The sequence below is a fragment of the Pseudorasbora parva genome, chromosome 21 (genome assembly GCF_024679245.1).
Source record: "Pseudorasbora parva isolate DD20220531a chromosome 21, ASM2467924v1, whole genome shotgun sequence".
NCBI lineage: Eukaryota > Metazoa > Chordata > Actinopteri > Cypriniformes > Gobionidae > Pseudorasbora > Pseudorasbora parva.
Window position 1 is genome coordinate 20885747 of NC_090192.1, and position 13771 is coordinate 20899517.

General features: G+C 36.8%; 1 protein-coding gene across 2 annotated transcripts in view; it reads left to right on the top strand.

The window, feature by feature from the left end:
• Positions 1 to 13771, top strand: part of ep300a (E1A binding protein p300 a) — a 45290-nt gene that overhangs the window by 19840 nt on the left and 11679 nt on the right. For both annotated transcript variants that reach the window (XM_067430552.1, XM_067430553.1), the window contains exons 11-19: positions 8102 to 8179; positions 8382 to 8470; positions 8594 to 8746; positions 9026 to 9448; positions 10096 to 10317; positions 11498 to 11660; positions 12062 to 12180; positions 12844 to 13083; positions 13449 to 13537. In XM_067430552.1, coding sequence (XP_067286653.1) covers positions 8102 to 8179; positions 8382 to 8470; positions 8594 to 8746; positions 9026 to 9448; positions 10096 to 10317; positions 11498 to 11660; positions 12062 to 12180; positions 12844 to 13083; positions 13449 to 13537 — 1576 coding nt within the window. The remainder of the gene's footprint in view (positions 1 to 8101; positions 8180 to 8381; positions 8471 to 8593; positions 8747 to 9025; positions 9449 to 10095; positions 10318 to 11497; positions 11661 to 12061; positions 12181 to 12843; positions 13084 to 13448; positions 13538 to 13771) is intronic.

Here is a 13771-nt window from a genome sequence, read left to right on the forward strand (position 1 = left end):
GTGAACTATCCCTTTAAGGACAAGCAGCAGCATGTTTACTGTCACTTTAAGACCTGCACGCATACGGAGACGTATCTGATTTTCTTTCAAATGTTTACTTTCACTTTAGACATAACCAACTGTGTTTATGTAAACCTTGTGTGTATTTGAGTGTATTAGCGCAATAAGCCTCGAAAGATAACTAGTAATCAGGATCTGTATGCTTTTAAAAAATAGCCTGTTAGACAGAACAGTGCATCAGCAAGCAAATGAAATGTTTAACCGGCAAGGCTTTAAAACACTTGCAAATAATGCAGCGTATCTGCTTTAACATGTTGAGATAGACATGCCAGAACTGCTACTGATAGAATGCATTGTAGCATGATACTTTTTCTTCAAAAGCAGATCATGGAGACATTTAAATCATTTTTCAACTTCAGTAGTGTAGTGATTTATTAGACTGGGTAAACCCAGCCTGATCTGATTTGATTTTGCCCTTAAGGGTCCCCTAGAATGATTTGAAACAATATTTTAAATTTCACCCGCTGCAAAAAAAATCATATTTCAGTTCTTAAAAATGTATATATATTTTTAACAAATTATCTATGCCTTGTCAAATAACTGTCATTTCAAGAAGGGGACGTTAGCTACAAGGATCGAGTGAGCGATCTGTAAGCAACTAAACAGTAGTAGTAAACGTAGTTAGCTTCTGAGTTATGTGTTAATGATGAAATATAGGCTAATTTAGATTTCAATCCATCAAAAGGGATCGACATACGTATCTACTGTTGTATTTTATGAGAACACTGGCAGGAAATAATATTAACCTTTGTCATTTGACAAACTGTTGTGTGTGCTGCTTGGAGTTTCCAATACTAGCATCTTGCGTTAGATCTAGACAACACGGGATATTATCGTAATGATGTCTTACTAAGAAAGTATCAATTTAATCAGAAATGGGTTCGACAGTCAAGAAGTGGATAAAATTACTACTTACTGTTTGCAGGAATATGGTTGGAATCGGCCCTTTCTTCAGTATCAGATGCTGAGTGAATCCTGCTATATTGCCCCAGGTTAGAAAAACTCTCCGTGGTGAAATGGGCCGAGCAAGCGAACAACTTTAAATTAAATTGTTGCAGTATCTGATTGCAAATAAACATCAACCATGACTGCTGACATTTTTTATCTGTGGGAAGGCTATGAAAAGTCCTCACGTCCCCTGCACAGCCTAAAACATGACATTTGTGTCCATGAGAGCTGCCGTTTTCGCTATCCTCGCGTGACGCTTGTTTATGCGCTGAACTCCTGACGGCTGCACACTGCGCAGTTCCGCCTGACAATGAACACTGGCTGACATGCAAATGTTAGGGGCGTACATATTAGGATCCCAGCGATTGCGTCACATGTGGCATTATGTTGAAAATAGCCTGTTTTTCTGTGGTGCTTTTCATAAACAAGATTTACATATAGTAGGAGGCAATGGTGTTTGAGACTCACTGTTTGTGATGTCCATGTACTGACCCCTTTTTTAACTATGGTTAATTACATTTTTCATTCTAGGGCACCTTTAAACTCAGTCTGGAAACCTGTACATTAATTTCTACTGCTTTTGTTACACTTTTGCGGGAACCAATTACAGACTGGCTTATCCACCTGGCGTGCTATTGGCGGGTTTAACAAGATGACGGATAGAGAATTGATGGGTCATTGCCCGTTGATCATGGCTCTTGTGGTCTTATTGGTGGAAGGACTATCCAGTTGCATACAGTCATTTGAATAATGCTTGTTGATCACGCCTCTTGTGCAGTAGAAGATGCAAAAAAGACTCCCCAGATCAATGTTCAATCTTAAATTGAGCTTTGTTTGGTGATAGCCAGACAAGGGATTTATTGCAACTTCAGCAACATCTGCTACTGCCTTACCTTTGAGAGACAACTGATGTATCATGATCACTGAAGCAACTCCAGAAAGCAAGTATTTTCGATGTGAGAGTGCAAAACTTTCAGTACCTTCAGCTTACCACGTTGATTGGTTGAACTTGTGACTCCCAACAAATCAGATGGGCGATAGGCAGGCATTGGTCTAAGCCACCCTGACAGAATGGAGTTCAGACAGACATAGCTGCATTAGAGCCAAATAGCGCATTTAAAAAATATATTATTTTATTTGCAAATTGGTTTTGAAAATTACAGGTAACCATAAAAATTCTTTATTTGGTGCTGATAATCAGCCAGGCTGATAATCGGTCAACCCCTAATTCTTTCTAAATGTGATGTAAACATAGTCCTGTGACTACAAATAAATATTTGTTGTCTTGCTTTTGTGAAATAATGGTAAATACTGCTTTATTTCTGTGGGACTAATGCGTAATCTTGACACAAATTAATTCATGATGATCAATGTATCACTTGTACTATTGTAAAACTGTGGTAAAACATTGATGTCTGGGTCTTAAATCTTTAAGTAAACAACAATTTTATCATGTTGCTTTTATCATGCGATTTCTTTCTGATAGTTTTCTGATAAAACTTCCAGCTTTTGGTGAAATTATGGGTTTGTGTGATGTTCTAGAGAGGTGTGTTACAGGTTGGTTTTAGTGAAGTGCTGTAGAGCTTCTAGCTTCAATGGTGTAAACGCAGTGTCTTATTGGGCTCTGTGCTACTAGTACGAGGCTATTTGCCTGGCCCAACCCGTTGAAAGCCCTGGCTCGCCCTGGCTCACACTGGCCCGACAGTGGAAAAGCAGCTATTGGGGCTTCCTCGGGGACAACGGCCAGTGGTTTTCACACCGCCGAATACCTTTTTTTCCAAAGCAGACCAACTGGGGCATGTGTAGTGGTAATGCCCAAAGACGTAGTTTACCTCAGGAGAGGGTCAACAATGCTTTTAATTTCCCATGTTAATATATCAGGCTACCAGCTGACGACAACATTTAAGGTATTTTAAAACAATTTCTGGTCAACTCACTTTCAGACACAAGCAAGTGTTTGAGATGACTTCCTTGCGATCAGATGGGGAGTCTAATCACTGTATGAGGCAGAATATTTATATGTGATGCTAAAGGCTACTTATGCTAACCATTGCGAGTAATAAATACACATGTTTATGGGAAATACCAGAGACAGCTTGAAGAGTGTAGTCAAATCATATGTGACTATAATCGTGTGTTTATTTGGTTTCATGTTTTATCTGTCTTTTCCCTGTGCCTTTGTTGATACCGGATCTGACTACTGATGCTGTTGTATGAGAACTGAACTGAGCGGGACGATGACATCATTTTTTGCAGAACTGATTGATAGATGAAATGAACTAATTTTAATATTTGATGGTCTTAACAACAAAACTGATTCAACGTTGAACTGACTTCAGCTGAACAACAGTCGAAATGCAACGTTTTCCTGTTATCACTGTAAAGCTGCTTTGAAACAATCTGTATTGTATAAAGCGCTATATAAATAAAAGTGACTTGACTAATACATCCGCATGTGTCATAAAAAACATGCACTCCAGTTAACTCGTATAACTGCATATTCTTGTTTTTTTCTTATGAGCTCCCTCTGTTGATCTGACTGAAAGCATTACAGTATATTGAGATGGGAGAGATCACTCAAAATTAATAGAAATGCTCACTTTTTCTAAAGAAATGTAATGTAAACATATGGTATTTTCTCAGTATTGTTCTAAATGTGTGGGCATTTGGACTTGTGATTGCAAATAAATGGAAGCAGTTGCAACGGAATAGATGTGTTCTCTTTGTATGTGAAATGGTAAATACAAGTTTGATTAAGCATGATTGATGTGCTCTCCTGACAAAAATGAATACATTACTGTCATTGTAACTTTTTTTTAATTTTTTTATGGTAAAACATTGGTCAAATGTTGATGCAGGAATCTTAAGTCTTTAAGTAAATATCAAATTGCGCATTTTGCGATCTAGCTATTTTTCAGTCAGCTGGTGAAATGGTGGGACGTCATTAAGTGGTGATGTTCTGTGGTGGTGTGTTAAAAGTGGGAGGTAGGGTAGCGCTGCGAGGCTACTGACAGTGGAAGCGCAACTTGATTTTAGTGTCTGAGCTTGAGGTTCGAGGCTATTGGCCCTGCCTGGCACATTGTTAGCCCTGGCTCCCACTAGCCTGACAGAGCGGCTAATGTCAAAATTGAGTTAGATCTGTACTTTTTCATGGACTATGCAGGATTTTTAATGCAGCAGGCTACTAATACCCCATTGTTAATATCTCTAATGTTATTTTCTCCTTGCAACTATAGAAAATGTGAAGTATATGGGCAAAACATTTAATATTAGGCTTTGTCAATGTTGGGACCTCGTTTATTGTCACAAATAAAAACATTTGAAATGTACATTTAATTAAACAATTTCCAGTGAGAATTCATTATCTGTCATTTTTATTAGTAGTATGTTTCTTTTTATTAGTTTTAGTTGATACTTAATGACAACTTGAATGGAAAAATTGTAAATATTTGCTCTTAACTGATTTTGGCAGACAGTTTATGCTTTACCAGTCTTAGAGATGGTTAGAAATAAGTAGGGCTGAAACGATTCATCGAGTAACTCGAATTAATCGAATCAAAAAAATCCTCGAGGCAAATCATCTGCCTCGATGCTTCGCTTAGTCCATTTAACTACACACAGATATTGCAGAAAGACATTTTTGTTTAAGGACTCGGAGTATGAGCGGATTGCGGTTATATCCGCGGTTCAGGTGCGTAAACATCCCAAAAATTGCAGGTGGATGAGAGAAATCGTTAATATGTTGATTTTAATAAAGACGCGGAACTCTCATATCACGCTAAAACGCAATGAATGCGTGTCGTTCTTTAACTTTCGTTTTCAGCTCATGTCGAGATCAAAGACCGCAATGCGAGAGAGAGAGAGCGGGCGGGCATCAGCACTGGTCATATCATTTAATATCGCTGTTTTTAAAGAAGACAACTGCATGTTGAGCTTCAGGATGCGACGCTGAACATTTAAGTTTCATTTGAGGCAGTTCACGCGTCAGCTGAGGAGATACGAGCAACTCCAAACACATGAACGCGATGGAGTTTGCAGCTTTGCACATATCACCGTCATTGTGATGTGTGTGAAATCTTTAATGAGACTTTACATATCCTACTTGATAATATCTTCGAAATGCACCATTAGATGTTTTCAATACTAGGCGCAACAAACATTAGAACAAGCTGTAACGCGCGCGCGTTTGTGATGAGCAGCGCTCGTGCTTTCAGAGCTCAGAGCTGCGTGCTTTCATAGATTTGTGTAATTTAATCACACTTTAATCATATTTATAGCTACTAACTTAAAACAAGCTGTGTTACAATGATGGATGATTAGCTCAAAAGACCAGCATGTGTGATGTACTTTAACTGAATTAAACATATCTCGCGTTTGATCACGTTCTAGCGGTTATTCCTCCGTGTAAGTCGACCCTTATGTAAATGTAATTTTGCCAAAATAAGTTTTTTTGTTTTGTTTAGCAACCTTCTTCAGTGTAGCTAATATGTGACGATAGCATCGCGCTTAACACGGAGGATTTGAAGTTGTGAATACCGGGTGCGGGAGGGTGGAATGGCTTGCTTCTAACAGCTGATTTGGTGACGATAGAGCTGATCCGCACATCTCTTATTCCAAGTTAACCTGTCCAATTTGTTTAGCTTCAGTAAAGGAGTAAATAAGATAGTAAATGCTCATGTCATGCCTGAGCTGAAGCTGAAACATGAAAGTTAAGTTGCACAACATAATACAATGTTTGGTTATTTATGTTATTTATAGAATATTTATAGAATATTAGAATATTTATATTATATAGAATTTATAGAATATTTATATTTATATTGGCATTATTGTTATTTATATTACTACTATTTAGATTTATTGGTTGTAGGTTTAGTTTTAGATTGAACTATGTTTACCTTTTTAAAGTAATTTGAAATAGATTTTTATTTAATATGGCAATTGTATGCATTAAAATTGTTTAGTTTCACAGTTAATGTATGCAATTTCAGCAATAAAACTTATTTTTTCTAAAAAAGAAAACAAAATTGATGTTAATATTAAGATACCTGTCTTATTGTCTCTTATTGCTCTTTAATAAAGAAAAAGTAATTATTATCCGATTAATCGATTAATCGATCGATTAAGTGGTAGATTAATCGATTACAAAAAGAATCGATAGCTGCAGCCCTAGAAATAAGAGACTATTTTATTATGCTCAAAAATAATGGCAGATTGCAACATTATAATAAATTTGCTACATTCCTGTAGGACCTCTGTTTTGCTGTATCAGAGCTGACAAACCCTTCTGAAGGAACCCAATGTATCTGTTGCAAGCAGTTGTTGTCAGGGTATCACACCAAAAAGTCGCAATGACCTATAGAAGCTTGTCTTTAAATTAAATTATTGTTTTGCGTGAGTCACTCACTAAATTGAGAAGATTAACAGCGATAACTATAGTAATGGATGAAAAGCATCTAATTTTAAAATAGATCTGTGCATTAAACATCTTAGTGTTGGCTGATAGCCTCTAATCTCTGTCAACTTGGAACACTATTTTTTTTTTTTTTAGATGCATGCAAAACGTGAGAATTTTGCATTCCTTATGTGAATGATAAATAATATATCAGTTAAATCTGTATTTGTTTTTATAATTAATGCTTTAAAGGTCCCGTTCTTCGCGATTCCATCTTTCAAACTTTAGTTTGTTGTATGTTGTTAGTATGTTGCTGTTAGAGCATAAATAATACCTGTAAAATTATAAAGCTCGAAGTTCAGTGCCAAGCGAGATATTTTATTTAACAGAAGTTCCCTTTCAAAGCCTACAACGAACGGCCGGTTTGGACTACAGCAGGAAGTGCAGGGATGTAATGACGTCACTAGAACCGTTTGTTGACTAACCCTCCGCCCACAAGTACACACAAAAAAGGGGGCGTGGTCTTGTTACTCTTCCACGTGGAGAAGAGTGTGCATTCAGCGCTTGCATCTCCCCGTTATGGTAAGAGGCGGGACCTTACTGGGCAAAGTGCGCTAAGCTGCCGTCCAATCACAACACGGGAAGCGCTGGCCCAATCAGAACTCGTTACGTGTTTCTGAAGGAGGGACTTCATAGAACAAGGAAATCATCAGGCCGTTTTTAGGACAGAGAAAACAGCGCTGTACAGATAAGTCAATTGTGTGAAAAATACTGTGTTTTTTTAACACGTGAAACATGAACTCGTTATATTGCACACTGTAAACATAATCAAAGCTTCGAAAACTTGCGAAGAATGGGACCTTTAATAACTTTTAATAAATGAATAATTTGTTAATAAGTAGCTGAAGTAGGCTACTTAAGCCGCATTTCCACCGTGGGAACTTTCCCCGGTAACTAGTGACTTTGGTGTGGTACTTAGTGTGTTTCTACCGCAGGGGTCTAAATGAAGTTCCAGGTAAAAATGTCCCCAACAAAATGGTCCTGCTTGCAAGGTAGTACTTTTTTTAAAGTATTTGAACTTTCGGGGGTGGGACTTGGTGGTGAATATGCTGATAGGCTTTAGAGGTTTATCATTTAAACTAAAACAATAACTTAATAGTATTGCTTTAAATATAAAAAAATAACACATTTAAGAAAATACTAAAACTAAATCGGAATTTCGGTTGAAAACTAAAAATAATATAGAAATAAAACTAATTTAAAGAACCAATACTTTGATAACATTGGTTAAGTTATTACACATTTTCAAGGTTTCCATAAAGTCAGGTTTATGGTACTTCTTTATTACAGGTTTGTAGAGGCATATAGAGTTTAGTGTTTCTATTCCCTGTGTGATTTAATGAAAAATGAGGAAAACAGAATCTTATTATTACTAATTTTTTTATTTAATGTGTTGCTAAAATTGGTGTTAAAAAATTGCAGTGTTGCTGCATGTAATTAAAATTAAAAAGAAAATTAACATATTAAAATGTATATTTTTTTCTTTGTCTGTCTCGCTGACGAGCCTTTTGACGTGTCCTACCCAAACTTCAGATTCTCGTAGAAAATATGTCACTGGAACAACAAACTGCAATTTCATGGTTTAGTGATTTTATTAACATTACTTGTTTATTTCCTGTTTTGCCCCTGTATCTGTAGATGGTCCTCTCTCGGATCCTTCAATGGTGCGGCCTACTGGTCCAAACCAGATGATGAGCAGGATGCAGAATGCTGCTGGTTTGTATACATTTTAAAATACATTAAAATAAAATAAAATAAAAAGTTTTAAATTGTACTCTTTTACAATATTACTGTATTTCTTATCAAATAAATTCAGCCTTGATGAGCATACAATACTTCTTTCAAAATCTTACTGGCTCCAGTCCACATTTTGAATCTTAGTGCATGTATTAAATCTCTTCTGCTTTGTGCTTTACAGGCATGAATCCATTTGGAAACCATATGGGAATGCAGTCCATGGGTCAGAGATCTACACCACCTCTTCCACTCAACACGACTCTTAACCAGGTCATTACTGTGACTAGAAGTGATAGCTTTTGTTATTTATTACTGCATAGTAGTTCTGTGGGAAATTGTTTTAAAGGTGTACTAAATATTTTTTCTAAATGCTCAATGTTTGGACTATTTCAGGGAAGCATGGGCACTGGGAGGATGCCTCAACCGAATGTTGCACAGATGCAAAATCAGTACATGCAATCTGGACAGTTTCAAGGTTCAAGTCCTGTTCTTGGTGCTGGATCTGTTGACATGGCACATCCAGGAAACGATGGCGCTATTTCTCAAGTAAGAGAGTATAGATTTTATCTGAATTTTATTACTTTGAATTCATCCTATCTGTAATAGTAATCATGTTCTTAATGTACCTTCAAATTATGAATTCTGATTGCATTGAGAAAACAACACTACTATTACTACTACTACTACACACATAGACCTATCTGTAATTTATTTTTTCTGTACATGTGGTCCTTGTTTTTGTCATTAAACATTCTAGAGCTGTAATGCATCATGTATGATATTTGTCATGAATGCATTCTCAGGGTTTGCTCTTTAATTTTTCAGCAGGGGCAAATGCCTAATTTATCTTTACCAGTCGGCAGTCCTTTAGCCCAGCCTGGGTCTGCTGGAGGGGCAGGCAGCGGGTCCTCGGTGGGCTCGCTGGGTCCCAACAGCATAAGTGGGGTTCCTTCAGTGTCCACCCCAACACAGTCCATCAACCTCTCCCACTGCACGCCCGTCCACCAGAATTCTCCTTCCCCAGCACATAGTCGCACACCCACGCCCACACCGCGCTCCCAGACACCACAGCCCCATACACCCAGTCTACCCCAGTTAGCCACGACCGGCAGTCAGCAGCAGTTAACTCCGTCCACCAGTTCTGACAATGCCATGCAACCTCAGCAGCAGCCATTAGGAGGAACTCCTCCACCTGTTTCTCAAAGTGGCCACTCCACGCCAAATGCCAGCCAGCATCCCCGCACTCCAGTGAGTACTATTGCTCTGTATACAACAAAAACCCTGGGGTTAACAAAAAACCCTGGGGCCTCATTTATAAATACACATGTAGAATGGTCCTAAATGTGAACGTACAACCATTTCTGAGATGTTCCTATGAACGATTTATAAAGCATCCATACACTCCAAAAATATTCCAGAATCCTGCTTTATAAATTGCAGTTCATCTTAAATTCAGGAGCAATATACATAAGTATGTTGTTCTTCAACAGTAATGCATATTGTTATTCAGGAGCAATATACATAAGTATGTTGTTCTTCAACAGTAATGCATATTGTTATTGTCAATTTTCTCTAATTTTGAATAAACATTGTTGGATTATTTTAATTACTGGTGTATATATATATGTGCAAAGAGTCTGTACACATGATCTTCTGTTGGTGTGTGCATATGCACGTATTTACATCGGTTTTTGCCTTTATAAACGCTAATAGGAGATCCAAGGAATTCAGGATTAAATCCAATTACATGTACACTTTATAAATGATTCAAATATGTTCTTATTAATGCTGATATTATTTATTTAGACTTAATTGCATTTCCACTTTTTTGGATCCTTCTATACACTTAATTTTTGACCTTTTTGACTAATTTTTTGTGTCTTTTATCTCTTAAGTTGTCTCATAAGGGTTCTCTGCCAGTGGACGGCCAGGCTGCTACCCCTGCCTCTGTCAGCAGTGCCGATGGATCATTTCAGCAGGGCCCTTCAGACTCCACTGCCTCCTTTGAGCACAAGGTGGAGGTCAAGCAGAAAGAGGAGGAGGATGAGGACGAAGAAGCCATGGTGGGAGGAAGAACTGGAAAGCAGGAAGACATTAAAATTGAGGAAAAGCCAGAGGTAAGTTGCAGAAGTTGTGTTTTCTGTAAATAAGAATTAAAATGTGGTGTTATTGTCTGACAGTCAGACTATAAATGGGGTTATTAGTAACAAGGCTCAACATTAACAGAACAGAAAATACAAACAACAAAGTTATATTAAAAAAGACAGAGAAGATCACTTACTGATCTTGACTAAACAACTTTTGTAGATTTAACAAGGATTAATATATTATTAATTTATATAGTGAGGACTGTGCCTTTATTTAAAAAAATTTATATTTCATTTCAGTGTCTAATTACTGTTAGATCTACCTGAAAAACACTGTTTATTTAATTTTTTATCTGTGTTCAATTGTATTTATTTATGCTATTGCTTGTAGTTTGATTATTTGTTTTTATTTATTACATACTGTTTACTTATCTGTACTTTTTGTATTAGTTTTTTATAGAATTTGTTCATTTGCATTGTTCTTGCATTCTATGTAAAAAGTCTGATGAGTAAAATAAAATTAGCCAATGGTGACTCAAGCTTTTAGTCCATAGAGGGTTGTCCAATAGCGTTTAGTCAAAAACTCTAGTAGTATTTGCTGGGTATCCAAATTGGAATCAAGTAAGAATTGTGAAATGTCACCACTATCTAAAATTTTGGTGGCTTATTTATTAGAATACAATGTTACATGGGTCAAACTTGGACCCACTTTATATTAGGTGGCCTTAAGTACAATGTAGTAACATTGTAATTAATAATTTGATACATGCACTTATTGTGTACATACATGTTTTTACATTGTACTTACATTTAAAAAATACCTGCATGTAATTAGGTCTGTAATTAATTTCTGTAGTTACATTTGTAATTACACAGTTGACACTTCCCTTACACCTAACCCTACCCTTAAACTTACACACACCACCACACCTGTCCCTAACTCTACCCGTATCCCACCTCAATTTCAGCAAAGGTGTTTTGTAATACAATTTGAACACAATAAGTACATTGTACTTATTTTTTGATGTAAGTACATAGTACTTAAGGCCACCTAATATAAAGTGGGACCAAACTTTTTATTTCATAATTTTTTATTTATTTTTATTTCTTTGATCCACTGGCCTAATCGGACCTTTAGGAAAAATCTTTGAACTGTGTAGTAATGATCTTAGCATCATTTCATGAGAATTGACTTGTTTTCTTTTATCAGATAAAGAAAGAAGAGCCGATGAGTGTGCCAATGGACACATCTTCCACTGCAGCTGGGGAAGACAAAAAGCCAGAGATAAAGACGGAGCCTAAAGAAGAGGAAGAGGGTTCAGGGTCTACAGTTACCCACAGTTCACCCTCTGGAGTCCCTAACAAAAAGAAAAGTATGATCAGACCCCACTTGGTTATTTTAGCTGCTAGGGTTGGCTTCAGTACAAAACCAACTGGTGGTACCATGGTAATGATACAATATAACATATATAAATATAATGGGCAACAGTTAAACAGCCATGAATCTCACACATCAACAGATACGTTTTACTGTCTATTTGACTACAGATGACTTTGTAATTTGATTTTGTGCTTAAATTGCTGCCATCAGTAATAACTGAATAATTTAATTTTTCCATTTAAAATATTTTTATATTTTATATACAGGCTAGGTGGTCTAAACTGTTTGGGTACATCTGGTTTAGAATTAATATCTTAAATATTTCCAGTTGTGTGTTTTTGTCAAAGAATGTAAGAATTGTAGTAATTCTGTGTAACCTACTTGTTTCATCAGTTTTTAAACCAGAGGAGCTGAGGCAGGCCTTGATGCCCACACTGGAGTCTCTTTACCGCCAGGACCCCGAGTCTCTGCCCTTCCGCCAGCCTGTGGACCCGTCACTGCTGGGAATACCAGTATGTGTGCTGTCTGATGCAAAGCCGCCATAACATAATGCTGTTTTTGGTTTAACATGCATGACCATACTATTAATATACTCTACCGTTCCAAAGATTTTACAAATATTTTCAAAAGTCTCTTATGCTCACCAAGTTCATTTGATCAAAAATACAGTCCAAACAGTAATATTGTGAAAAATGTATTTTAAAATGTTATTTATTCCGATGGAAAGCTGAAGACGGAGTAATGATGCTGAAAAATCTGTCAAATGATCCTTCAGAAATCATTCTAATATGCTTATTTGGTCCTCAAGAAACATTTTTTTTCAATAATGAAAACATTACATTTTATAGGATTCTTTGATGACTTTAAAGTCAATATAACAACATTTATTTGAAATAGAAATCTTTTGTAACATTATAAATATTTAATGACTTCTTACTGAATAAAATTTAATTTCTTTTAAAACTTTTCTTCCAAACTTTTGAATGGTAATGTATCAATTTTCAACAATGAACTTAACACTTCGTAATCCCACAAATGATGAACATTCCCAATTTTATACAATTGGGAATGTTCATCTTTTCTGGGATTACGGAGTGTTAAGTTCATTCTAATGTTAATGTAAATGTACTTTTCTACTGAAATGATTTAACATGTTCACTTTTGGCAAATCACAGGACTATTTTGACATTGTGAAGAATCCTATGGACTTATCTACTATAAAACGGAAGCTCGACACAGGCCAGTACCAAGAGCCGTGGCAGTACGTGGATGACATCTGGCTCATGTTTAACAACGCCTGGCTGTACAACCGCAAGACGTCACGAGTCTACAAGTACTGCTCCAAGCTGGCGGAAGTGTTTGAGCAGGAGATCGACCCGGTCATGCAGAGCCTTGGCTACTGTTGTGGGAGAAAGGTAAAACAGAGGCTCCACAGAGAGTTTGCACACATTAAATTGCCCTTCTAATATGATGCCTGTTTTTTTAAATCAATAGTTTTCTCTTTGTTTGTCAACCAAATGAATAAGGGCTTGTGTCTGATGCCGTAATGAGCTTTATAGCGTAGGCATTGAGCTAACCAAATTAGCTTTCTCATTTAAAGAGTTAGTCATAATATGGGATTTTGTGTCATAGCACAAATCAAGTACATGATCTGATGGATCTGAAATCATTGATCTGAAAGACACCTAAAGTTAATCAGGTTTTACAAATAGAGGCATTTGTCAGTGTTTTCTGCATTCTGCACATAACGTTGTCGGATGTTTTTTGTTTTCTCTCACAGTTTGAGTTTTCTCCCCAAACTCTGTGCTGCTATGGGAAGCAGCTATGCACTATACCACGAGATGCTGCTTACTTTAGTTATCAGAACAGGTAAGGAACTTACGACTGAGGCCAACATCAGCGGACACGCAAGCATATAGATATCTGAATGGCCCATGTTATGATTATTTATTACATATGCATGTGAAACCTGTTAAACGGCTGTTTTTCCACTGTACCTGGCCACCTAAAGTGACTTGCATAAGAGTGTCTTATTCCACCTTTTCCACCAATCAGTCCTTAGCCTTTGTAAAACCCTGTTTGTGAAAAGACCTGGCATTTTAA